General features: G+C 54.6%; 1 protein-coding gene across 2 annotated transcripts in view; it reads left to right on the forward strand.

The window, feature by feature from the left end:
* AGAP1 (ArfGAP with GTPase domain, ankyrin repeat and PH domain 1) overlaps positions 1-25,094 on the forward strand; it is a 551,033-nt gene extending 525,939 nt beyond the window's left edge. For both annotated transcript variants that reach the window (XM_042950624.1, XM_042950625.1), the window contains 2 exons: positions 16,142-16,397; positions 17,751-25,094. In XM_042950624.1, the coding sequence (XP_042806558.1) occupies positions 16,142-16,397; positions 17,751-17,954 (460 nt within the window). In that variant the 3' untranslated portion in view covers positions 17,955-25,094. The remainder of the gene's footprint in view (positions 1-16,141; positions 16,398-17,750) is intronic.
* The last annotated feature ends 1,771 nt before the right edge of the window (positions 25,095-26,865 follow it).

Consider the following 26,865-nt stretch of genomic DNA (forward strand, 5'->3'; position numbering starts at 1 on the left):
GGCTCCCCACCGTTCACGTTTCACAACGGAATTTAGTTTTTTGGAATAGCGCTGTTAAAAACCCATTGCTCCCACTCTGGAAAACGCTTTGGCAGTTTCTCATTCGACGGAACATGTGGCTGCCATGCAGCCCAGCGACTGCACTCTTGGGCGTGTATCCCAGAGAAATAACAAAAACCTTGTGACTAATGCTCATAGCGGCTTTATTTCTAATAGCCCAAAACGGGAAACAACCCAGAGGTCCCTCGGTGGGATCGTGAGACAGGCTATAGTCCACGGAACACCGCTCAGCAACGAAAAGGTGTGGACTGCTGACGAACACAAGCTGAGCCTGGAGGGATCTGCGGAGTCCCGTTGAGTGAAAAAAGCACATCCCCGAAGACTACATGCCGTATGATTCCATTTATGGAGCATTCTTGAAGCGACAGGATTACAGAGATAGAGAACAGATTAGTGGTAACAGGAGGTTAGGGATGGAGGGATTGGGCAGGTGGCTGTGGTTATAGAAGGGTGAATGAGAGGAACCCTGGTTCTGGAAATGTCCCCGACCTTGGCCGTGACGGCGGATATAGGAACGTGACACGGGAGTGTGGTACGGTTGCGTAGAACTAAGCAGATACACACACAGGTACAAATGACTCCCAAGTAACACTGGGGAGATTTGAACAAGCAGGTGGAATGTGTCATTGTCAAAGTACCCTACCGTTTCATTGCACTATGGTTTCTCAAGATGTCACCATTGGGGGAAACCAGCAAAGCCGTCTCCCCACGTTAGGTCTTCAAACTACAGGTGAATCTCGAATGTTAAGTAAAAAGTTAAATAAAGCAAAATAAAGGGTGGCTTTGGCAGAAAGATCAGGACTCCTGAGGGCAAGGGCTCTTCCCAGATCTGGGAAAGGATAAGGTCAGCCTGGAGCATGTTGCTGTTGGTGAAAGCCCAGCACCGGGCAGGGACTAGGGGTGACGCGTCACATACAACAGGGGCAGCTCCAGGAGGCTCCCGTTGGCCAACCCTGGAATAACATAAACGTCAGAAAGAATAATGGTGGTAGTAGGTTCTAGGACATGTTAAATTTTTTAAAGCCTGTGGGTGTATGGTGATAGTCCCAAAAGGAAGCACAAGGTGGTGGTGGGGGTGGGGGGTGGGGGCTCTCCTGGATAGAAAATGCCAATGAGTGATCAGAACTGGAAAATCTCTGTCTTGGGCATCTGGGTATCTCAGTCAGTTAAGTGTCTGACTTTGGCTCAGGTCGGGATCTCGCGGTCCGTGAGTTCGAGCCCCGCGTCGGGCTCTGTGCCGACAGCTCAGAGCCTGGAGCCTGCTTCAGATTCTGTGTCTCCCTCTCTCTCTGCCCCACCCCCTCTGGTGCTCTCTTGCTCTCAGAAATAAACATTAAAAAAAATTTTTTTTTGAATCTCTGCCTTGCCCCCGAGGACACAGCAGCCGACCCCACAGGCATCATCAGCCCATGCTGTGGCGCTTTGGGGAAAGGTCTTGAGGAATAGGAGGTCTGGCATCCAGAGGAATCAATCCCCGGTCACTTGTTAGTTACACAGGGGAGGAGGTTCTGGACAGAGGACAGGCCTAGAGGCCACTGCTTTACCTGTGCCTCGACTTGGTAGTGGGACCACCCCCCAGTCTACCTCCCGATGTGATGATGTGACGTGGGGGGGGAGCGGTGACACGTGTGTGGTGTCCTCGCCGATAATAAGTGACCCGAGTTGGATCAGGCAAAACGAGATTGGGGGACATTGTGCCATCCTTGGATGCCTCAAAAATATCCATATAATGGAAGACCCAGAAGAGGGGAGGGGCTTGGGAGGTCTGTCAGATTAATGGAGATGAACGTGCCCAGTGACCAGACGTGATAGACATGGCCCCACCGATTGACTCCTGGTTGGAAGAAATCGGCTCTGGAGGGTGTCTGGGATCACGTGGGGAAAACGGAGTACGGACCACGTGTTGTCAACAGTAACACTCTACTAACGTTAAGTTGCTTGGCTCTGACGATAAGGGCCATTGGGATACGGGCACGCAAACTGAGGGTCACACAGCAGCGTCTTGTGCAGGACACGATGGCACTTAGACCCTGGAGTATTTTCTCACTGTGAGGAAATACACATAAAATTTAGCATTTTAATTTACTAAGTGCACAGTTCGGTGGCATTAAATATGCTCCCGGTGGTTGCACGGCCGTCACCACGATCCATCTCCAGAACTTTCTCATCGTACCAAACGGAAGCTCGGTACGCTGACTCACGTCCCCCTCCCCCAGCCCCTGGCGCCCACCAGCCTACCTTCCGTCGCTATGGCTTCGACTAGAAGAAGAGCCACACGATAGTTGTCTTTCGGTGACTGGCTTATTTCACTCAGCATAACGTCCTCAGTGTTGACCGGCATGGCAGCACGTGGCAGGATTCCGTTCCTTCTTAAAGCGGGACAGTATTTCATTCCTTGATGTACCACGGTGCGTTTCCCCAATCATCTGCTGACGGGTGCTTAGGTTGCTTCCGCGTTTCGACCCTTGTGAATAATGCTGCTGTGAACCCGGACATCCAAAAATCTCGTCAGTGTCCAGCTTTCAGTTGCTCTGCCTGTACACCCCAGAAGTGGCTTTGCGGGGTCTCACAGTAGCACTGCGTTTCATCTTGTGAGGGCCTGCCATACTGTTGTCCCAGTTTCTGGATTGTTGACACATTTAAACAGTGCTGACTGTCTCAAAGAACTCCTTTTTTCTAAGGAGCCTGTTCTAGAGGGCCTCAGACACCCTCGTGCAGGAGGACAAAGGGGAGGGACAAGCTCTCAGGACCACAGGGCTGCAGCGAGCAAGGCCTCTTTGGGCGAGGCCCTCTGCGGAGAGGGGCTGGGTGGGTGGACAGGGCTTCCCAGGTAACATGGAAGGTAGCTGGTTGCTACCTTTGTCATGCAGAGGACACATGATGAATCGTCTGCTGTCACCGTCATTTCACAAAAGGGCGTTTCGCATCCAGACGATAGGAAGGACCTACCCTCAGAAGCGGCAGTGCCCTGTAAACTTACAAATTTAGCTTCGCGAGATCCCCACTGCACGGTTCGTGTTCTGCCATTTCTCGGTGGACTGGAGGTGGCTTTGCCACCAACTGATACTTTAAAGCAACTGGACTGTCCAGGACCAACCAGAGAATTTGTGGGGCCCAGTGAAGAATCAATGTGTGGTTTTCTGTTCGGTAACCATCAGGAATTTCAGAACAGCGGAACATTAACCCAAGCGTGGGCTCCTTCTGGGTCAGGGGCCCTGTGCGTCTGCACCCCCATGAGGCTGGCCTGGGCCAGTGAACCCAGTGTCTAGTCCCCCCTAGTGCCACTGTTTCGGGATTCCCTCTCCAGGAAAAAGCCGGGCAGAATTTTAACGTGGCGTTATCAAAGACCATGACGTTGGGCAAGTTAAACGCAGTGTCGGTTGTGGAACATAAAACATCTGACCGGTTTCTGCCTCCTGATCCCAATTAGTTAGATAGATGTTAGGTGATTTTCATGAAAGAATTAACTTTAGCTTGTTAAAGAATCATCCTGTCCCTTCTCTACAGAATTCACGTATACGCTGTGGAGAGTCGTTCCCAAGATGACCCACTCACTGTGGGACCAAACTTAGGGAAAATAGTACTTGGTGGGGGTGTCGATCGGCTCTGATCCTGTCACCATTTGAGACGGGTTAAGAAAGAAGAAACAGCCATTATTCATCTGTTGGGTCTTCTCTAAGAGGGACGCCCAGCCTTTCGTACATTCTCAGTTGTCGTTACGCTGGGAGGTGTCCACGTTGACTGGTGTGGATGAAGACCGCCCCCTCTGTAGCCAACGTGTCAGTCCAGCTGGCTGCGCATCAGCTTATGTTTTCAAGAAAACTAACGTGCACATTGATTTTAAATGCCTTTTCCATTCACATACCGTCTGGAACGTGTTTCCTCTCTTAAAATCTGTTTTGTTTTTCTTCTTGCTGTTTTGGTTTGGCCGTTGAGAAACCACGTGAGAAACCAATCCCTACCTTCCCCCCCCCCCGAAATTAAAAGGAAAACTACGTGAAGAAGATTCTTTAGGGGCGCCTGGGTGGCTCAGTCAGCTGAGCGTCTGACTTTGGCTCGGGTCATGATCTCACAGTTCGTGAGTTCGAGCCCTGCGTCGGGCCCTGTGCTGACAGCTCAGAGCCTGGAGCCTGCTTCGGATTCTGTCTCCCTCTCTCTCTGCCCACCCCCCCACTCGCACTCTGTCTCTATCTCTCAAAAATGGATAAATGTTAAAAATTTTTTTAAAAAAAAGATTCTTTAGTGTTCAAAATCATTAGTGTTTAAAAACATAATATTACTGGGGCACCCAGGAAGCTCAGTCGGTTGAGCGGCCAACTCTTAATGCTGGCTCAGCTCATGATCTCAGGATATGTGGGATTGAGCCCTGCATCAGGCTCTGTGCTGGCAGCCCAGAGTCTGGTTCTCTCTCTCTCTCTCTCTCTCTCTCTCTCTCTCTCTCTCTGTCCCTGCTCTGCTTGCATACATGCATGCACTCTTTCTCTCTCTCTCTCTCAAAATAAATAAACATTAAAAAAAACAAGAAAGAAACATAGGGGCTCAGTCGGTTGAGCATCCGACTTTAGCTCAGACCACGATCTCACAATTTGTGAGTTCGAGCCCCGCGTCGGGCTCTGTGCCGACAGCTCGGAGCCTGGAGCCTCCTTTGGATTCTGTGTCTCCCTCTGTCTCTGCCCCTCCCCCGCTCACGCACTCTCTCAAAAGTAAATAAGCATTGAAAAAAATGTTTTTAAGCCCAAGGTGCTGTATTGCTGAAGTCTGTGGTCCCCAAAGCCGCTTGTCAGCCCCTGCTCAGAGCTCGTATCGCTCTGCAGCTGTCGCCAATCCGTAACCTGCAGCCTCCTCTCTCTCCTTATTGAACAACCACGTAGCGGACAGGTCTCCGAGAAGCCACCAGGTCATGCTTGGCCCTCTGCAATTACTGCGTCTTGCCCCCTTGGTTTCTCGTTTAAGAAGAGCCATGGAGTGTCCGCTCCCTGGTGTTTAAAGGGCACTGGTGCACGTACAGCAGAGGCTTATATCCATTTTACAGTATTCCGAGCGGAGGAAAAGGGCCATTTCTCTTCCCTTATCTGTTTATGATGCGATATGTTCCAAAGCGGATCCCATCAGCCACTGTTATGGCGAACTTAATTCGCTGTGATGGGGGTCGTCCTACCACCGGGGCTGACGCGAGGGCTGCCCAGGCGCGTCCCGTTTCATGACACATTACGCGGGATCTAGGACCGCCTCACCTGACTGGCTCAGGCCCCCTCCGACTTGGCACAGATTTATCGGCATTTATGCTCTAGAACGGTTGCTCACGTTTTCTCTTAACGTTGAAGCCCGGAGACGGCGACGTGCGTGTGGCTGCTGTAGCTTAGCCGCGATTCCAATGTGAAAACACTCACTCAGTTTGCAAATTAATTCACAAACTTAATTTGTCAGACTAGCTTTGCAGAGACTAATAAAGGTGTCTGCTAAAGTTCCAACAAGATAATATGCCTGGGAGCGAAACGTGACCCTGGAGCACAGAGACGGTGAGAAGTTTGCCAGTTGAGGTGTCTGTACCTCCGGTGGTTTTTCCTTTCACGTCCCGCATTTCGCTGTGTTGTTGGACAATAGGTCAGAAAATGAGGGCCAGGGGGCGGGAAATACTGAAAATAAAAATATTACGGCTGCTTCTGGAACAGTCTGGGTGTCCCGCCCTTCTCTGATAGCATAACGAGGTTCCAAAAGGATTTCCTTGAACGACAGACTTGCTCTGAGTTGCCCTCAGTGCCCCCACTCTCTGCCCCTACTACCTGGCCCCCCCCCGCTCCAGCTCTGTCCAGGGGTCCAGGCAGACAGCCCCCCAGGCCCTGCGTCCCCTTCCACCACACCCACCCTTTCGAACTGGCCGCCTCCCAAGTGGGCAGTGAGAGGTTTGGAGAGGATTGGGCTCTGGGGTCCGTGCTGTGGTTCCAGGGACCAGAAAGTAAGCGTGAGCAGATTCTCTCATCCTGGGACTCGTTTCCTGTGTAGGGAGCCTGAGAAAGCACGTGGGTCACTCTCAGCAGACAGGCGGGAGTCGCTCGTGGAGGGCCGCAAGCCGGGGCGGGGGTTGCGCCTTCCTCGGCCACGGTGCTGGTGGCAGCACGGCATCCACAGGTCGGACAGGAACGGACAGGAGAGGCCCCCCGGCTGCCTCTGCCTATGGCAATGGGCGCGTGCCGGGTCCCCAGCGGACGGTTGCCACGTGTTCTAGAGGCAGCGTTTGTCCACACGGGAAGCCAGGCTGAGGCCTCCCGTTGAGTGGACCCGGCGAGAGGAGGAAGGCCTGGGCGGGCTGGGCTCTCCCAGACCCGTGACTCAGCCCCTGCCTTCGTTCCATCCTGGACCGCTACCTCTCAAGCGGATGTTCCTGTGGGACCTCAGTAGGCCTTTAAATCACCCAGAGGGGAAATCGAGGCCCAGGGTCTGTTCTCTGTGAGTACCTGGTGCTTGGTAGACGACCAAAGGGTGTGAGGCTTGAGCTGGGTCTTGTCCACGATTAGCCGAATGTTTCCTCCTTCCCAGGCCAGCTCGCGCTTGTGCCTGCTTTGAGGTTTCCAGGTAAAATTCCTACAGGTTGCCGCAGAACTTTAGAGGGGTGATGTTGTATCTGCCCTGTTGCTTGTAGCCTGGTGCGTATTTCTGCTCGGCCTGGCCAGGTTCCAAACAGACAGGTGTTGGGAGGTGCCCAGCGCTAATGACAGCAGAGCCCCAGGAGCCCCAGGACTCAGCCTGAACCCCGGACTGAGGTGTGGCGGGGAGAGCCAGCTCTGCTTATGGCTAGTGCTCTCATCCGCTGCCGTCTAGGTGGAAGGGGACCCGAGGGGGCGCTGGCCGTGCCGTGCCCCTGAGCACGTGATCCCGCCTCCCGGGCTGCCCCGGGCCGCACCTGCGCACTGAGCCACCCGCCCCCAACACCTACAGCTGGGCACCGCTAACTATGACTCACAGAAGTAATAAGCCTAATATAGTTGGCTTTATTTAATTAATAATGATTCTGTTCCGTTCCTCGGAACTCATAAAACACCCTGCAGGTTGGCAAAAACACTCATAATATTGATCAGAAGTCAGGCGGGATATTTATTTTGTCTTTGCCCCGTGAGCATAAATCCTTGTCCGTTGCCTCCTGCTCTCTGCATGCGGGATTTACAGTGGCCAGTTTCTTAAAAGCTTTCGGTAATTAAGGAATAAATATCCATCGGTCTTTGTTGGCCGTCCTTCCTTAGCAACGCGGCCAGGGGAGAAGGCATGCGTGCCAGGGGCGGCCTGCCGCGGGCCGGGGTCTTCTCCTGCAGAGAGAGGAAGCCCCCTGTTTTCCTAACATATTGTTCCGGCCCCCCTTCCGTGCCTCCCTCCCAGTTCCTGCTTTGCTCGAGGCAGAAAGACACTTTGGAAATTCCTTGCTGCTAGCTGGCTCTTTCTTTCCTCTCCTGTCGCTGTCCCAGTCACCATGTAAGCCACACAGGCCTCCTATCACTGCTGAGGATATTCCTTTCCTCCGATATACTTTGCTACAGAATCTCCTTTAAAATCAGCATTGACGAGGGCACCTGGTGGCTCAGTCAGTTAAGCGTCCAACTTCAGCTCAGGTCACCGTCTCACAGTTTGTGAGTTTGAACCCCGCGTCGGGCTCTGTGCAGACAGCTCGGAGCCTGGAGCCTGCTTCGGATTCTGTGTCTTCCTGTCTCTCTCTCCCCCTCCCGGCTCACACTCTGTCTCTCTCTCTCTCTCTCTCTCTCAAAAATAAATAAACATTAAAAAAAAATTTTTTTTTTTAATCAGCGTTGACAAATCCTCTCCCAGCCCGTCGAGTGGGAAGAAAGATGTTCCCGAGAGGAACATTGTGACAAGTGACAGGCACCAAAAAAAGTTCTTGGCCTTTTAATGTTTGGGGGAGGGGTTCTCAGAAAAATGAACACATTAGACTTGACACAGGGCTTTCGGGAAAGGCCGTTGTTGGCCAGTGCCTTACACAGGCATCCGGTGAAAGCCTCGTTTGTGGGGAGTGGAGGGCTGCGGCCAAAACCACCGGGGACCACTGCTCACGACACCCTCGAGGACCCAGTGGGGCGTCCGGTCACTGTCCAGGGTCTGCCTCCCCCCACGACTCGTGTCCTGTGGTGCCACAGAACAGTGCCGAAAGCCAACCCAAAGCTTTGTGGTTATTCGCCGAAAACGTTCTTTTCTGGGAATCCAACCCATTAACCTCGTTACCCCTTGGCAGCCTGCTGAGCCCTCCCTGCCAGACTTGCAACGCGGCCGGTGGCGTTTCCGTGTGACGGCATCCTCGCAGCTCGCCTTCGGATGCGCAGGGAGCGGAGAAAGGGGCGCCCCGTCCAGACGATTCTCTGAGGACCGTGGCCTGTGCCTAGCGTGCTCTTCCTTCGCTCTCCGGGTCTCCCTGCAGGCCCGTGAGACTTGCCCTGCCCTTTGCTCCTCACTGACTGCCAGGGTCGTTGACACTGACGGTGACCCGGGTCCTCTCTGGGACCCAGCTGCCCGGGCACCTCCCCTCACAGCACTTCTGTCGCGAGTCCTGGTGTCTGTGTCGTTTCCTTCGCACTCGCTATCCTCGAACATCTGTGGTTTCATTTCTCTTCATTCCGTATTTGTTTTTAATGCCAGAGCATTTTGGTAAGGAAAAACTGGGAGGGAAGAAATGACCAATCGTCTCCATGGGCCCTATCTGCAAGCAGCAGGGGGAACGTTCCAGATCACGTGCACCGTCCGAGATGGCAGCTGCCAGTGCGCCTGGGGTGTGTGAGGCCTGTCTAGAGCAACAGAGCAGTCTTGTTTTACTCGGATTAAACTCAGACACCAGCACGTGGCTCATGCTGCCCCTTGAGCGGGGGGGGGGGGGGGGGGGGGGGGGGGGGGGGGGGGGCGGGGCTCAGCTCTCGATTCTCTGACACGAGTCACATCGAACCGTTCCCCACAGGGAGGATCCGGTGTTGAGATCGTCAGAGAGGGGCTGTGACCGCAGGCCCGACCGCGACACCCTGCCGGGGCGGTGGCCTGGGATCGGGGCTTCCCCTTCTTGGGAAGGCAGCAGAGCCCGGAGGAGGAGCTGAGACAGTGACCACCGGGGTCAGCCGCTTGGCCGTCACAGGCGGGGGACCCACCTCTCTCTGGCTCCCCTTCCCCCCTTCTAAAACGGGGCAGGACCTACCTCACCGGGCGTCGTCAGAGTGAAACCACATAATTGACGAAAGGCTCAGCCCGATGGCCGGCGCATCAGAAGTCCTTAAACTGTAGCTGTGACATCGGCGGTCACCTTCCTCGTCTGGGTGACAGAGTCAAGACAGAAGCGCGTGCCCGCAGGCGGATCACCGCAAGCCCACACGTGGCTCAGGCAGAGTAGTAAACAGCGGTGGAAACAGGGTGCGGGGTCAAGGCCGGGTGAAAAGCAGCACGCGTGGAGGGTGGCATCCTAGGGACTTCACGTGGGAGGCCTCTGCTCGCAGGGATAGGAAGGCGCCAGCCCAGTGCTGGGCGGCTCGAGGTGCCACGGACGCCCAGCCCTTCCCGGGACACCCCTTCAGTTACTGGGGACAGATGACCCTCACACTCGGGGCCTTTGTCATCGTGATCGTCAGCATCAGGTGTGGCTGGTCTCGCCCTGGTGGCATTCTCGGCTTCCAGACACCTCTGGCTGGCCGGTCGGAGACCCTCGTGTCTCCCCTGGAGCTGGGCACTGCAGTGGACTGCCAGGACTGGGCACAGTGGTCCTCACCCCACGACCGTTCCCGTGACCCAAGACAGAGCCCGGGGCAGCCCACACACCTCGAGCCGCCCCATCCCCGGGTCCTCGCCTCAGACACAGGGGTAAAGCTCTGCTTCCCACCACCCCGACCCAGCTCGTTTTCTCTGCGAATGTAAATGCTCCTTTCTGCCCCTCCCCCACCTCCTCTTCATCGTCTTTTCCTGACTCTTCACCTTGATCTTGCCATCCGCTGAGTTAGCTGTCCTTGCCGGGTGTGCATCATCTGGCTCATTTTAATAGACCCTGAGCGTTATTGGTGCCACACCGGCAGGGTGGTACCAGCGTCCACACCCTTCCGCCCTCTCCGTCCGGTCCCCGGGTCGGCCGAGGGGAGCGGGACTGTGGCCCAACCCTACCGAGCTCCCAGCTGCAGCTGGTCCCCAAAGCCCATCTCGAAGGCCAGGGCTGGTCTGGGAGCCTGGCTCTGCCCTGCCTGCCGGCAGCTTCTTCCTCCCACATTGCAACCTGCCTACACGACCCCGGACCCCCCTGTGTGTTCACGGTCCAGCCGCCCTATTTCAAACTCGGAAAAGCCGTCCGTTGCACACCACCCACACTTGCGCCTTCTCTGAAGCTTGGAACGCAGATGACCCATCTCTTTTTCTTTTGAAGCTTTTCAGGAAAAGACCTGTCCTTTTTTTGAGAGTGAGAACGAGCAGGGCCAGACAGAGGGGGGCAGAGAATCCGAGGCGGGCTCTGCACTGACAGCAGAGAGCTCGATGTGGGGCTCGAACTCACCAGCCGTGAGATTGTGACCTGAGCCAAAGTCGGACGCTCAACCGACTGAGGCACCCAAGCACCCCAAAAGGCCTTTCCTTTTAAAAATGTCATAATTTCTCTCAAAATATGGCCATGACTCTGCGATCACATGTGCATTTTGCTCGGTGTTTGACATGTAGCTCCTTTGTAGGAACGGGGACCATGCTCGGGGGCCCTTGATGAGCCCAGCGTCACTGGGAGTTCCCAGGAAAGGTGGTTTCCCTCCTCCTCGTCGTCATCACCCTCAGGATCGCCACAGCAGGTGCTCCTGGGACCTGCGGGCGGTATTTACTGGCGCCTGGGAATGATGTCATTTCCGTCTGGCAAGCACTGAATGTGCAGGTGGCAGCTGGGATGTGTCCCAGACTCATCTTCGGGGGCCACGAGGAGCCTTGGCCACATCAAGGTCAAGTGCGGCAGGGCCTGTCTGTCGGGCTGCAGGACCAGAGTGCATCCCAGCCCTGCAGACCCTTCAAGACTCTGCACACACGGTGCTGGGGACAGCCGGGGCCCCACCTGCTCCCTGACCCCCAAATCCTGTGCTCGGTACCTGACCGGCCCACAGCGCACCCACCAGGCGGTTTCCTGGCTCAGGGGCCGGTGGGGGGTGGAGGGCCACCTAATAAAGGGGCTTCATTTCAGGCCGGAAGGGAAGAAAATATTTACTACTGCACCTTCGATTGTGTCTTTCCTTTTTATTTTGGGGGGATTGGGTCAGTGTCTTTCTTCTGATTAGTCGTCTGTTCTCTCATTTTCTCTCACTCCCGTGCGGTTGATTTATTTAAAGGTGTGTCAGCACGGGGCTCAAATGAGGAGCTGGGCCGCCTTCTTTCTGCTGACGGCCGGCCGTGCCAATAAGTCATTTTTTAGCTCATTAGCTAACGGAGGCTGTGAGCAGCGGGCCTCCAGGGGATTGGAACGAGGTGAAGTGATCTGTTGCCAGCTACGCTGCTCTTGAACTGGCCTTCCTTGGGGAAAATGAAAGGCTCGGCCAAGACAAGCTGGGGATCCCAGAAGGAAGATTGGGACATCAGAGTAACAATTAGAGTATTTGTGTGTTGGCATCCTGGCTTCGTAGGGCAAACAGTCTTAGAATATTCTCGTAGAAAAGGAAACACTACCGGAGTGTCCGTTTTTCGCGTGTTACGTGTCGGCACGGAAGCCGGAGGACAATGGTGGAGGCCGTGGGTGTCCAGAATGTTACGGGTCAGACTGGGCTACCCTAACGAAATACCGCAGATTGGGTGTCTCCAATACATAACTGTGTTTTCTCTCGGCTCCGGAGGCAGCAAGTTCAAGGTCAGGGTGCCAGGGCTGGTTTCTGGTGAGAGCTCTTCCTGGCTTGCAGACCGTGCCTTCTTGCTGTGCCCTCCCTCGGAGAGAGATCCCTGTGTCTCTTCCTCGTCTTATAAGGCCACTTTTTATGACCTCATTTAACCTCAGTTACCTCCCTAGAGGCCTGGCCTCCAAATACAGACACACTGGGATTAGGGCTTCAGCATATGGATTGGGGGGCGGCGGGGAGGGGACACAATTCAGTCCAAGAAGACTTGGGATATCTCAAGGCTGTGGACAGGGGCTAACCGCACTTGGCCCCAGACCCGCTGACAGCCACAGGGTCCTTTACGCCGCCTGGGCACCCCTCTCCCAGCATCCCGAGCCCCTCTGCTGCCCGTGGTAGGGTGTGGGGGGGGTCACACACACCAGGGACGCTGGTGGAGTTGTCGGGGCCCCTGGCCAAGAGTCCCCACCTCACCCCGCCGAGCACGTTGACGGCCCGGACTTAGAACCCTGAGCGTCCAGCTGGCGTTTGGCCACCACGGCCACCTTTGTCACGCACACCACCCCCGCAGGTGCGTTCTCAGGTGCTCGATGGCAACTGTGCGTCATTAGAGCTGCTGTCTGACTCCATCGTTGCAGCACCAACAGCTGCCACTTGCAGAGCGACGGCTGGGCCAGCACATCCTCCAGACATGCGGCCTCAGCCCCGAAACCACCCTGCCTTCTGTAGACCCGCTTTATGGGCGAGGGAGGGACGGCCCGAGAAGTCACTGAAGGCATGGAAGTCTACACCGTGGAAGCAGGCACATAGATCCCGTCTCTCCGTTGCCAAAACCAAGGCCTGTGGCCCCACCGGCCTTGGGGCGATTCTCTTCTCCCGCCCTCGGCCACCGCGGAAAGCACACGGGGTAAAGCTTACCCACCCCCGCCCGGTGTATCGGGGTGCACGGTGACCACAGGACATGGGTTCTAAACAACAGCAAGTGCTTGAGCAGAAGTAGGGGTTCCTGAATTCACAAAACCCTCACACGCCCTTGTCTGAGTTCTCCGTTCCTACTCGCTGGATTTCAACCGCGAAACAGAAGCATTCCTGATTCAGACATGAAGTGGCCTCGCTTAGCGCTCCGGCCCCTCCCGGTATCCGGAAAAACAGCGAGGGGCCGAAGTCCTGTAGGGCCCAGAAGCCGGCGTGGAAAGCTTCTTTTTTTTTTTTTTTTTTTTTTTTTTTAATTTTTTTTTCAACGTTTTTTATTTACTTTTGGGACAGAGAGAGACAGAGCATGAACGGGGGAGGGGCAGAGAGAGAGGGAGACACAGAATTGGAAACAGGCTCCAGGCTCCGAGCCATCAGCCCAGAGCCTGACACGGGGCTCGAACTCACAGACCGCGAGATCGTGACCTGGCTGAAGTCGGACGCTTAACCGACTGCGCCACCCAGGCGCCCCTGAAAGCTTCTGCTTTTAAATGGCAAAGAAGTTTTGGTGAAGAGCCGTGTTTCCGTCACGTGATGAAAGCCATACGTTAAACAGCTCTGGGGGCCTGGTGGACATGGGCTGGAAGAGGCAGCCCCCACCAAGAAGGCCACGTGGAGGCTTCGTTCTGTCTCCTTGCGGTGTTCCTCGGGGACGGCCCCCAGTATCAAGCCTGTTTTCTGTATTTGAGTCGGTGGAGGCCGTGCAGCCCTATTGGTAATACTCCCCTTGCTCTGGCTTCTGCAGGGTCACAGGTGGATCAGCCGTAAAGGCTGCCAACCGCTGGCCTTCCCTTGCAGGAACCCTCTCCAAGACCCTGTTCCTAATTTTAGAGACATAACAGTCGAGTCTTCCTTCGAAAGAAGCTCCCAAACTGGTATTCAGCCCCATGAAATCTGGACCCACCTTTGTTCCGTAATTATAAACAGCACTGACTTTTAAAAGCGAGGAATGGGGCAGGGTGGGGGAGCGTGCCTGGGTGGCTCAGTGGGTTAAGCGTCCGACTTCGGCTCAGGTCATGATCTCACGGTCCGTGAGTTCGAGCCCCACGTCAGGCTCTGTGCTGACAGCTCGGAGCCTGGAGCCTGCTTCGGATTCCGTGTCTCCCTCTCTCTCTGCCCCTCCCCTGCTCCTGCTCTGTCTCTCTCTCAGAAGTAAACATTAAAGAAAAAATTTTTTTTGAATAAAAGCAAGAAGCGGTTTAAACACAATCATTCAGACACACATCGACTTCAATTTCAGTGAATTCAGGCGAGCTTGTTTGTGGGGTGACCAGATCCCAGGACAGAAACCGCCGCCCCACTTCCCCAGGAGAGCACACCGCCCGCAGGAGAGGACTCAGAAGCTGGGGGCCTTCTTCATTCTTCGGCTGGGATGTCCGAATATTAAAAAGAGAATTGGATAACTACAGCTAGGACGATAGTTCCAGTGTTCAGTTCCCTGTTTTATCCCTGGGTGATTTGGCAATGCGAATTAAAACCAAGCAGAGCAGAATAAAACAGCTCTGACTTTAATGCCCACCAAAAAACGAGAGCTAGCAAGTGAGGACTTGAAAATCTGGATGCACCCTTCACCCTCGTCCCTTTTCATTTCATTCCCGTTTTGTTCTTGCTGTTTGGCGGTTTATGAAACGCACCAACGTATGTTAAATACATGTTAAATGTGGTTTTTTCATAGCACGAGAAACACGATTTTGTTGGAGTGTGTTGTCTCTCGCCTGCCCGGCACCCTCGCGTTTGTATTTTGGCCCAGGCGGGGACAGGGTGCGGGCCGCGTCCAGCTTCAGCCTCGTCCGTCCGGGCTGCGGGGGTGGGTTCTCAGCTGTAGCCAAGTGTTTGTCCTGGAAATCTCTGAATGAAAAGGGTCGGGGGTCACCCTGGGGTCACTCGCATGGACCAGGAAATGAAGCAAAACTAATCCAGATTTGCTCCTGGAAGAATCTGTTTGCCTAAGTATTTAAAAACAGATTAGGGCTAACCCGACACTAGATCACTGGGAGCAGTGTAAACACGAGTAAAAGGTGTAAACAAGCGTCTTTTCTGTCCTTCGGAAGAAGAAATGTCATGGTTAATGAGTTTTCTTTCTAGAGTGTCACGGAAGCCCTAAGTGATTCTCTGTGTAGTTTGTAGCTATGCACCCTGATTATTCTCTTGGAGAAAACGCTGGGTTTTAGGAGGGGTTAGTTGTGAACCAGTGTCTCATTTAAGTCTCTGGGGCATTAGAGTCCCTCTTCTCTGTAGGGCTTTTCTTTTCTTCTTTCATTAAGCAGCCACAGACCTTTGCTTCGGGACGGTGTGAACACACTTTGCTGTGGGTCTCTTCCTTTCTGTCTCCTTTTGCCCATTCTCTTCCCATTCTGCCCTCTCCTCTTCCTCCCCAGCCCTCCTTCCAGATGTCACAGGCAGCATCCTGTGCCGCTTGGACCCTGAACCCCGCCTTCCCCCAAAGTTCAGGAAGCACATTCTCAGCAGGCCCAGTGCTGCTGGGGGAGGGACGCCTGGGGCTGCTGTCTGCATCCCGAGGCCCTTCCCCGCCCTTCCCCAGTGTCCTCCCCTCCTGCACCCCTAGCTCAGCTCTGGCCTCGGGCCGCCTGCCTTGTCTCCTGGGCTGGGCCCTAGAACATCTTGGTGTTCCCCACGTATCCAGAGAGATTACAGAATCACGTAGGAACTTAGTTTGCTTGTCTTTTCTAGACCTCCACATGGGGGTCTCTGCGGTTTCATCCATAGGCCTGTAGTAAGATTTTCCTCAACCGAAGGATGTGGAGATCAGGGGGATCACATACTCCCTTCCGTGGGGAGGAACTAAGAGCTAAGCGTTCAAGGTCACACCCAGGTGCGGGGAGCCCACTGGCCATCCTGTCCGCCGTGCTCCGTAATGTCCTCTGATCCCGACTAAACGCTGTCATTGCTTATCCGGCCTGCGGCATCCACCCTGCATCGTGCCAGACCCTGGGCAGGGGGGTGGTTCCCCCTGGCCGCAGCTTCCGCGGCATCAGAACCCCCGCCTGCAGGCTCTGCAACCACCCCCCAAGAGGTTCTGACTCCGGAGGTCCGGGGCGGAGCCTGAGATTCTGCATTTCTAACAAGTTCCCAGCTGCTGCTGGTCAGGGACCCCACTTTGTAAAAAAAAAATAAGCCCGTCCCTCAGGGGGCTTCCTTGCGAAGATAACTCGTCTCCTGCTATCTCACTTCCTCCCCGATGCCCCCGGACCACGTGGGTTCTGGAGCCAGAGGGGTTTCGGCCTCGGCCACCCTTCCTGATTGCGACTGCACCTGTGTGGGGACTCTTGCAGGGAAGAGAAGGAGCGGTGGATCCGGGCCAAGTACGAACAGAAGCTCTTCCTGGCCCCGCTGCCCTGCACGGAGCTGTCCCTGGGCCAGCACCTGCTGCGGGCCACCGCCGACGAGGACCTGCGGGCCGTCATCCTGCTGCTGGCGCACGGCTCCCGGGACGAGGTGAACGAGACGTGTGGAGAGGGGGACGGCCGCACCGCGCTGCACCTGGCATGCCGGAAGGGGAACGTGGTCCTGGCGCAGCTCCTGATCTGGGTAGGTCACCGCGCACAGGACAGCATAGCCGCGGGCGCCTCGCTCTGCTCTGCGGGCATCTCTCTGGTGGGAGGCGGCGGGTCTGAAGATGGGAAGCATACGAGTAGGGAATTTGGAATTGAGGCGCGGAGGCCCCTGGCTGCCGGGCTCCCCTGTGTGAGGACACCGCTTGAGGACCGATCAGAGGGAGGGAGGGGGTCCGCGGGGCTTGCTTTGCCCAGCCCTCCCTCGCTGGGTGTCTGCAGAGCTCATCTGTCTCATGACCCCTCTGGGTCAGGTGCGGGTGGAGTGTCTGTCCTGTTCCTTTTACAACCAACTGCCGTCCTCTGTGTTTGGGAGGGGGGTGGAGGGGGAGGATACAGCTAGTTTATATGGTTTACCCTTTACCAAACCCAGAAATACTGGACCCAGAGTTTGATGGTAGGACTTTATCAAAGGGCTTCTTCTGGACTGTTCTGGTTAACTTCCACTAGGGAAAATTATTCTGTTGTTTGTTTGTTTGTTTGTTTGTTTGTTTGAGAGAGAGAACGCAAGTAGGGGAGGGGCAGAGAGAGAGGGAGACACAGAATCCGAAGCGGGCTCCAGGCTCCGAGCTGTCAGCACAGAGCCCGATGCGGGGCTCGAACTCACGGACCGTGAGATCGTGACCTGACACGAAGTCAGACGCTCTAACCGACTGGCACACCCGGGCGCCCCTAGGAAGAATTATTCTTAGATTTCTACAGACGCATTCGTCACGAAGCCTGAATGGCGACAAGAGGGGGACAGTGTGTAGAGCCGCGGGCACCTGAGCAGCCCACACCCGCGGTGGCACGGCCCGCACACCTCTGGGGCTCAGCCACCGCGCGTCCCCACCGAAGGGCGACAGAAGGCAGCCTGCCGAGAGGTCCCCGGCGGGGGCGGATGGCGGTGCTTACCCATAGTAGGACCTGAATAGGGGTAACAGAGGACTTCTCTGCACCCTTGTGTTTTACATACAGATTTTCCCCAATGAAAGAGAATCACCTCCGAGATCAAGAAGTGCTTATTTTTTGTTTTTACGATTGGAAAGGCAGAATTGAACTAACAAAGCCAGGATTACCCTCGGTCTCCTGCAGAAAGGAGGGCCTTCTGGGAGTCAAAAGCGCATGGTTTCTTTCAAAGGACGCGCCGTGGGGCCGGCTGTGGCCTCTGGCCATCCGCGTCCCTAGCCACCTCATCTGTGGCCCTTCCCGGGGTGGTCCGTTCCCCCCCCCCCACCCCCGCACGAGCTGCCACACGGCTTGGAGAAAGGTGCCTGGTCCCCTCCTCCGGCGGCACACCGCCCCCCCCCCCTCCCCGCGACCCTAACGGCCCTCTCCGTTGCCTCCGCAGTACGGGGTGGACGTCATGGCCCGCGACGCCCACGGGAACACGGCGCTGGCCTACGCCCGGCAGGCGTCCAGCCAGGAGTGCATCGACGTCCTGCTGCAGTACGGCTGTCCGGACGAGCGCTTCGTGCTCATGGCCACCCCCAACCTGTCCAGGAAGAACAATAATCGCAACAACAGCAGCGGGCGGGTGCCCACCATCATCTGAGGGCCGCCGGGCCCCCCGCAGCCTCGCGCCCTCGCCCAGAGGTCACAACACGTGAGTCCCGTCGCGTCCCCACTCCTCCTGGCGGTCAGCCGCCCACCCGCCCTCACCCCGCGCGCAATCACAAAAGCCTGACCGTCCTCGCGGGGGCGCAGCGGAGGCCGCGAGGCTGCAGGACCGACTCCTTTCCCCCCCCTGAACTCCCCCCCCACCGCGACAAGCAGGGGCTGCCCGGGGGGGGGCCTTGGTTTCTTGATAGCACACCGCGAGGTCCCCCGGCCCGGCGGCCTGTGGACACAGAGCACGGCACAAGGGACGGGGACGAGAGGGGGAGGGGAGGCGAGGAGCAAGGAGAAGGGTAACTCTCCTTAACTGGCAGTTAAGCACATCAGTACATTTCACCTCTACCAAACGGAACCACTCGGATTTCATCTCTTCTCCGAGGAGCTTGACGGCATAAATCAGAAGCAGGCAGAGTTTGTCAGGTTTGAAGCCCCTATGATGGTATGTGTCAAATCAGTTGTAGCTAATCTGTCCGGGGAGAATACTGGCTTCATTACACTTGTATAGTAGAGTTCTTCCAGCATTACCGCTGTTTAATAGAACATGATTAGTCATCACCGAGAAAAAAGCATATTAGCCGAGGAGGTAGTTACACAGCACGCTCCGATGCTTGCCACGATGTGATTGTAATACTTCTTAGAAGCATCATATCATCTCAGACATGTTCTTTCGAGCCCTTGGAGCCCTTCTTTCTAAATTCACTGTCATAATTTAGTATCTGTTTAATTTTTCAGTCCAAAGAGAGGAAATCAGTTGCTGAGTATTATTTGACTGCCGTCGCTCTCCTTGGTGCAAAAACAAAATGGAAAAAATAAATAAGGGTAACTCGGAAATTCAAAAGGAAATCACGGATCCAAGCTAATAATAACACTTCGAATACATGCAGTAAAGTAACCGAAGGCATAAAAGGCTTTTTTTTTTTTTTTTTTTTTTTTTTTTTTTTTTGCCCCAAACGGCAGAGATATTTTACTTCCTTTTGCCAAGGTGGAGGTCTTGGGTCCTCAGTCACTCCTGGGCCACGCCGGAGTGTCACCCAGGCTTCTGTGTTATGTCTTTAGATAAGATTGTGAAAATCTATTTGAATAAAAGGAGTTCATAAATATGCATTGATTTTTGTACAGACAAATGTCACCTCCGTTAATTTATAAACTGAACTAGATGTGAACTAATAATGTGCAACTAGTTGAGATGAGAGGGTTACAGATCATTGTACATGGAAAACACTCCCAGCAGCAAACACTTCCATTAATGTGATAGACAGCTTTGAAAAAGGAACACATCGGAAGATGGTAGTACAATTTGCTTATTAAAATCGAGAAAGGGGGAAAAAAAAAAAAAACCAGACACTGAACCATTTTAGAGAGGAGGAAGGCGGCATGTGATTTCTCATCATTTCGATCTGATGGCACTTCTGCTGACCCAGAGGAGGGGCCGTGGCAAAGCAGGGGGCGACTGTGCGAATCCCAGACCCACGTGCTCTGCACGGGCAGGTCACGACCGGCCGCCCACGGCTCTGCGGCACCTGCCGGCCGGCGAGAATCGCTAAGGCTTAACTTGGCGGCCAGGCCCTCCGTTGGGGTTATCAGCACGTCCCCTGGTCTGCCGTCACTGTGTGCCATCGGGGCTGCTCTCAGACGTTAGCCACCTTCAACGTGGCCAGGTTGTGACACCCTGGGTTAAAAAGGAAAGGGGCGGCTTTGCCTGGAGCGCTTTAGCAGTATGTGGGAGGAGAGGGTCGTCCAATGGGAAGGCGCCTCTGGGCTGCTGTAGCACAGAAACCAAGGCCACGCCAGGCCAGTGCCCCCCTCCCCCCCCTCCCCGGGGAAGTCCCCTGCTCTCATATATGAAACCTTCTATTTTGTAAGAGTTGTCCCTCTTCTTTCACTTTAAAAAAAAAAAAACACACAATTCAAGTAGGTGGGGAAAAAATAAAGCTTTACACAGAATTTATATGTGGGTCAGTGTTTCATGGACATTTGCAACCTTGCTTCCTCTGCGTGGAGCCCAGCGGGCTCCGGGAATGGAAGGTTCAGAAGGCTGAGAGCCCTGACCACAGGTCCCTGATCCTCCCCCTGGTTTTTAATTCTGTGTTTCATCACTGTGCAGTTATTTTAAATGTGAATGGGGGGAAAAAATGTCACTGCCTATTTTTGAAGAACTCATTACTGTTCTATTCCACCTGGACACGTTCTCCTCCTCACAGCCTTTAGCATAGACTTCACGTAGTGAACGCAGATATAGTATAAATGAAATTCTTAAATTATTTCATTGTAGTTAATTCCCACTATAGGAACGCCCTATCATATAGCGAAGCCTCGTTTTGAAAAGAAACAGAATTCCTTGTAAGGCTTCTCTTTGAGATGTATATGAGTGTGTACATATTATTATATGTGTTTATAATATAATATTTTCCCAAACGACTCCTTTTTTCACTTAGCCTTTCACGACCTGAATGCTAGACCGGTTTTCCCCCCACCCTCCCACCCCACCCCTTCCCTCTCTCTGGCACGGGGACTTCATTGATTCCTCCTCAGAAAACCTGACCCTTCTTCTGCTATTTTTAGCCATGCTTCGGGAGGCGGCCTGCTTTCCTGAGCCCGAGTTTTGGCAACAGAGGAAAGGCAGTGGTGGTTTTCGAGGGTTTTCCTCTAAAATAAAGCGACTGATGGCTAATCTGTTTATGTTTCAGTGTCAGACCAGAAGGGCTTTCTTCGCCAACAATGCTGCCATTCCCATCTTAGAGCCTTACTTAACGCCAAGGCCAGGAAGCCAAAACCCAGGGCTAGTGTTAGAAATAACCAATTTGGGAAGGGGGTCGAGTTGTGTTCGTTGGTTCTCGTGGAAGTTCTGCGAAGTGACCATGAGAACACCAATGCATAGTCCAGCCTCTTCTGTTCAGAAGTAAAACTTCCCTTACCGAGAAACCACGTGCTGGGGAAGACACACACACGCACGCGGTCACGGGTTAGGGTAGCTTCACGATCTGGCTGGATTCCTTCTGTGCCCCAGAAACCCTGCAGAGAAAGGAGCCTTGATTCTGACCCCGTGAGAGCAGATCTCCGGTACTGGGCGGAAAGGTGGCTCGCCAAGCCCAGAGCCCCAGTCATGGGGCCCCGGCCCCCGCCCGTCTCCTGTCATCCTAGGAGAGGAGCGGCTCCAGGGTGAACGGGTGACAGATTCCTGAGTCTGTGGCCCCATGAGCAGGTGCAGTTGTGGGTCTCCCAGTGAACGCACACCGCGCGTAATTATCCCGGGAGGCAGGGGGTGCTCGCTGATCACGCGGCGGTCGGGTGCTCTCGTTGGCTTACTCTTGACCAGGATCCTGAAAGGAGCCCATTCTCTGCCCGTGAGCCCGGGCAGCGGCCCTTCCAGCACCACTGCCTTCTGAAGCTTTGTCTAGCCTGATGGGGTCGCCTTGGACCCAGCCTCTGCCGTCGGGCCTAGCGACCATTCTTTGCAGTTTTGTAACACCTGCACGCATTCAGGGTCATTCTCTACATCCTCAAAGCAGCGGCCACTAACTTATAGGGGAGAGCGTGGTCCAGTGAGAAAGACAGCCCTGGCTCTCCTGTCCCTCCTGTGTGGCCTTGGGCAGAGGCCCCCAGCTTTGGGGATCTTTTTCCTCATCTGTGAAACCGGGGTGGCCTTGCGGGATCTGATGACCAGTCGGTTGCCAACCAATGTGATAAAAGCCAGCCAGACACCCAGCCAGAGGCTGGATGCTCAGGAAATGGGATTGTTCATTTAGAACAGAAATGCCGAGAGCAGAAAGCCAGAACCCAGGCCTGGAGAGCTGCCCCCAGGCTGGCGGTGCGTCCCCCAGCCAGGGCCCTAGGGAGTCGGTGACGGCCCCCCCTTCCCGTCTGAGCCTCTGGGCCTCCCCTCTGCAGGGCCAGTCGGTGCCCTTCCCCACCCCTGTGTGCTGGGAGCAGTGTCAGAGGAGGGGCCTCGCTGGAGCGGCTGTCCCTTTCAGGGCTGGCATCAGGCTCGGCTTGTCTAGTCCCTGCACTTGGGGAACACATCTTCCCCGTCAAGGGTGGCCACTGGGTCCTACCCGGCCCCCAGCCCGAGCTGTGCTCGAGGATGACCTGGGTCACCACGGCTCCAGCTGTGCCCACCCTTCCTCCTCGCATTTAGAATGTTCCGGAAATAAGAAGAAGTCCACATTCCCGCCTAGGGAGGTTCAGAAGCCTTGCAACAATATAGAGCCTCTAAGAGTAAGTATGGTCAGGCCTCAAAAACTTCTCAAAAGGCAAAGATAATTGGAAAGCAAATCCATTACCCCTCGATGGGCCCTTCCCCCCTCCCCCCTCTGCGCTATTTCCATCCCTCACGCGCCCCACAAGGTCGGCCTGACTTTCTAGAACTCCCCTGGATTGTATTTATGTCCTTCAAGCAAACAAATTGAAAAGCAGTCAGGAAGGAATTCGAATAGAAATGTGCTGAAGAATCACATCTTTCTTTCCCGGGAAATATAATTTATTTCTCACTGGCCTCCTCAAATGGGGGTTTCACACCTTGTGACGTCCTGTCTTCAAGTGATTCTCACCCCCATCCTTCACCAAAAAGCTAAATAAGGGCCTTTGGCATCCAGACTTGGATTTTTCACTTCGGGCCATTATCGACACGTTTCCTGTTTGAATTCCCAAGTGGCTTTCTTCTGGAAGCCCTGTGGTCAGTGAGCCCTCGGTGTGGGCCCCCGCCCGCTCCGTGCCCTACACCCTGATGGCTCTGTCATCGTTCAGGCATCGAAATCAGGTTGCCTTTCAGTCAGAATATTCAAGATTGAATTGAATATTCAAAATATCCAACTCCAGTTACACAGAGGAGAGAAGGTGGGGGGCGGGTTAGATGGAAACAGACTTTTATTTCCATTTTTGCCGGGAAGTTGTCCCTGGAACCCAGAATGGCCAGGCCCCTCGCGAGGAGAGAGAAACCGTGCCACTCAGGGTCAGCACGCCCCCACTGACCCCTCAGCTCTCCCTTCGTGAGGAAGAAAGGACAGGTAACAGCTTAGAATTCATATTTCAAAAACACCCTTGGAGGAGAAGGGCTGTCCTTACATAGATTTTTTTTTTAAACAATATTAACGGACTTCCTGTTTAATTTTGGATGTCTGCTGCTTTTTAAACAAACATTGACACTTCTTTCCAGTTCCGGTTTTTCGGTTTGGGCCAGAGTGGCAATTAGAGGATGAATTCATCAGCCATCAGCACGGGATTCTGCAAAACCAGAGAGTCTGTTTTTTAGTCTGTGATCTTCAAAACGCCCAAGTTCTAGAAGGAGTTTGGTTTCACCAGTGTAGGAAGCACCGTCCCAAAGCAATGAGTCAGGACCGCAGATTTGAAAACTGCTCTCACCGCGTTTCACTAATGAGGCCCTCGTTTTGTTCTCATGTGACGGCATTTGGTTCTGGGGCTTGCACCCGGTTGGTAAAAATGCCCTTCTCCGAGGCCTTCCCGTCCAAAGGGCCTGCGGTGCCCGGGGTACGTGCAGGGCAAGCCACCTCGGTCAGTGTGCGAGAGGTCAGCTCAGGGCTTGTGTTTTATTTTGGCCTGGTGTGTGTGGCTTCTGTAGAGAAGGTCCTCCGAGGGTCACGTTGGAGCTGTATGCTAGAGACTCGCCTGTCAAAGTCGAGTTAGGTCCCCTCTAGAATATTCCCTGGCGGCAGGGATATCCTGTCTTCTGTTTTGAGACACGGGTAAAAGAAAGGAACCACACAGATGTGAGAGCTTTGGGGAATCTTCCGAATGGAACGGCCCGGTGTTGGGAGCGCTTGCCCCTAAATCAGAGTCTGCCCTGACCTCCCCGTACCTCCCCAGATGGTGTCAACACTGGCCTGGGAAGCTAATATCTGAGCTGGCCCAAACTCATGTGAAGAAGATGGGGCCCGACCCCAGAAGCCCACACAGTTAGGGATTCCTCGTGTAAGATGGCCAGTGTCCGGGCTTGATGAAGGACATCCTGGGGCTTTCCAGCTCTGGCCTAGCACCTGGATGTTGAAAGCCTGAGTGGGCAGCCCAGCCGATGTCCCCTGCACCCTGCTCTGCACCTGACATGCCGCTGAGTGGCCTGGGGGACATGTGCATCCTGCCCGGGCCCTTGGAGGGTCAGGGGACAGTGGGGACCAAGGGTGCATGGGCCACAGCCGGGAGTTAGCTCACTGACCGCTCTCAGGAACACATCACGCCTTCCAGCCCCACCCCCGGGCGCCCAGGCAGATCTGAGAGAGGACTGGGCTGTCACACGGCTCATGGGCAGCAGATATGCTTAGAAACTGCTTTGCGGCCGTTCGCACATCTCGAGGTTAGAAATCCCGTCTTCTCCAACCCTTGAAAAGATCGCGGTTCCCCTCCTGCAGCTGTGCTTTTGTCTAAAATCTGTCGAATTCTTGAGGTGGCACCCCTGCCCCGGTCTGAGCACCCGCGTGCTGGGGAGGATGCTGCGTGCCCTTGACCAAGGGCGCTCCGCAAAGCCTTGGGAGGCCTGGGCCGGCTGCCCCGGGAAGGGCTGGAGGGGTGGGCCACGCCAGCCACGGGCACGGCCACGTGGGTTCCAGGAGAGCTTCCTGCCCCAGACGGCCCCCTCCTCTCCTGCCCATGACCTCGAATGGGGTTCTCGTGTGGCCACGGGTGTGTTTCTGAACGGGAGCCTGGGCGGGTCAACGGTGGCAGCCAAGAGGCATTTCTAGGAGGGAACAGGGAAGGCCGGGTCCCTGCCCACCTCCCACCACGTCTTGCTTCTGTAAATAGCAATGTACAGAAGACGGAAGAGCGGCCCAGGGTTTATCCAGAGACGGCTTTGGTTTCTTTGGGGTTTTTTTTCCTTTTTTTGGTTGTTTTTATATTACCTCATTCAGCAAGTTTGTTTCACGAGGACTCAATGACGCTTTATTTATATTGTTTGTACTGTAATTAAAACCATTGACAGACATTTCACTTTGCTTGTTATTTCTTATGATTTTGTTTTGATTAAATATGCCAGTTTGTATTTTCCTGCATTGGGATTTTTTTGTGTCGGCTGTACAGTATTCTAAGGGGGAAAAAAAAGAAAGAGAAAAATGTGTAAAGTAATGGAGAGAGGTGGCTATAGTGTAGAGGCCTCTTTCTAATAAAGAAATGAAAATATGTCTACACTGCTTTCCGTGGAGGTTTTGTTGGGCTTTGGGGGGGAGCGGGGGGACGTGTTGGTCATTTGTCACGACTAATTGGATTTCGGCGCTCAGGCGAGGTAAATCCGAGAGAAGAGGTGATTACAGAAGGGAGTGTGCAAGGCCCAGGCGGCCTCTCGCATGAGGAAGTCGGCACGCGGGTGCTGTGGTCGTGGCGCGAGGGGACGTTAAGGAGCGTCTCTTCCAACTTGTTCGTCTACGAGCCACTCTAAGGGCCCGTGCGTGGTTTCCCCAGCCCGAGACTGGCTGGGCCACACCGCCCCAGACGTGTGAGGAGGGCTCAGCAGGTGGCTAGGGAGTAAAACCATTCCAGGACGCTGTTATGAATAGTGTTGTTATGAATAGTGTGACGTTCTTCTCATACAAAATACATGTTATCTTTACCCTCCCCCAGCGCCAAAATCAGAAAATTAAAACACCCAAATGCCGCCACCCAGACATCCCCACTGGCAGCAATTTGGCAAACACCTTCCAGGCACTTCTTTCTGCAGATGGCCTCCCCTCACCCACTCTTGCAGATCATAAATACGCAGACACATGAGCCCGTTACATTTCCTGCAGAGATTTTCCCACCGCAGAGGGAGCCAACAGCATGCCCCCCCGGGGGGAGCATCCCACCCAGCCCCAAGGTCACGCGGCCCCCTCGGCAACAGGGTCACAACACCCCAGCAGACCACATGCACAGTGTTACGGGAGTTATTTGTCTTCTAGGAAATAAAAGAAGGAGGACGAAGGAAAGTTTTAGGAGAAATCAGTTCCACTTGCACGCGTGTTGGTTCTCTTGTATCTGGTAACGTAGGGCTTAAGTGGACGGAGGGGTTGTGTTTCCTCGTCAGAGAAGATACCCAAAGAGAGCAAGCCAGGGCCGGCTTGAACCAATCCGGAAGGATATCCGGGCCCACCCTCCTTCTGGCCATCTGGTCAACCGTCGTTCGTGGGTGGGCGTTACCTCCCGGCACCCACATGAGGGCCCCTCCACCGCTGGCCTGTGCATTCCACACGTGGAGGAGAGAAAGGACAAGGAGAGAGGCATCTGAACAGGCCTCTCCTATTCAGTGTTCCCCGAAGGCCCACTTAGGATTCTATTGACGCCCCATCACATCAGCCACACGGGGCCGAGGTCAATCAGGGCTGCAAAGGAGACTGGGAAGGAAACGTGGTGGCTCAGTGGGGCAGGGTCTGGCTGTAAGGAAGAGGGGGGCGAGCGGTCCCTGCCCATTCACCCTTTGGCTCCCCAAAATACCCTCTGTCAATACCCAGAACGGTGGCTCCCCCAGAGAGATGCCCGTGGGCAGGCTTCCCAGGACTCTGTCCCCACCTTCCATCCAGTGCTCCGGAGTCAGTCTCAGAGTGTCCATCCGGTCCCAGCAGGTGACGGCTTCTCCAGCCCACTCAACCTTTGCAAGCCAAGGCACTTGAGCCAAATGCCCTCCCTGAAAAGCTCAGTCAGACCGGCAAGGTAGCAAAAGCAAGACTGAATGTCTGCATTTAGTAGCCAAGATTGTGAGAGTCGTGGTACCCAGCTGCAAAGGGATGGCTGGTGGAGACGGAGTGAAATAGCGTTTCTGCAAAGCAATACGGAGTTGTGTACAAAGGTTCCGAAGACCTTCCCTCTGGCCCAGGAGCTCAGGGCCTAGACAAAAAGCCATCCCGTAAATTTGTGTTGATTACATGAATGAA

Source organism: Panthera leo, chromosome C1 (genome assembly GCF_018350215.1).
Source record: "Panthera leo isolate Ple1 chromosome C1, P.leo_Ple1_pat1.1, whole genome shotgun sequence".
Classification (NCBI taxonomy): Eukaryota; Metazoa; Chordata; class Mammalia; order Carnivora; family Felidae; genus Panthera; species Panthera leo.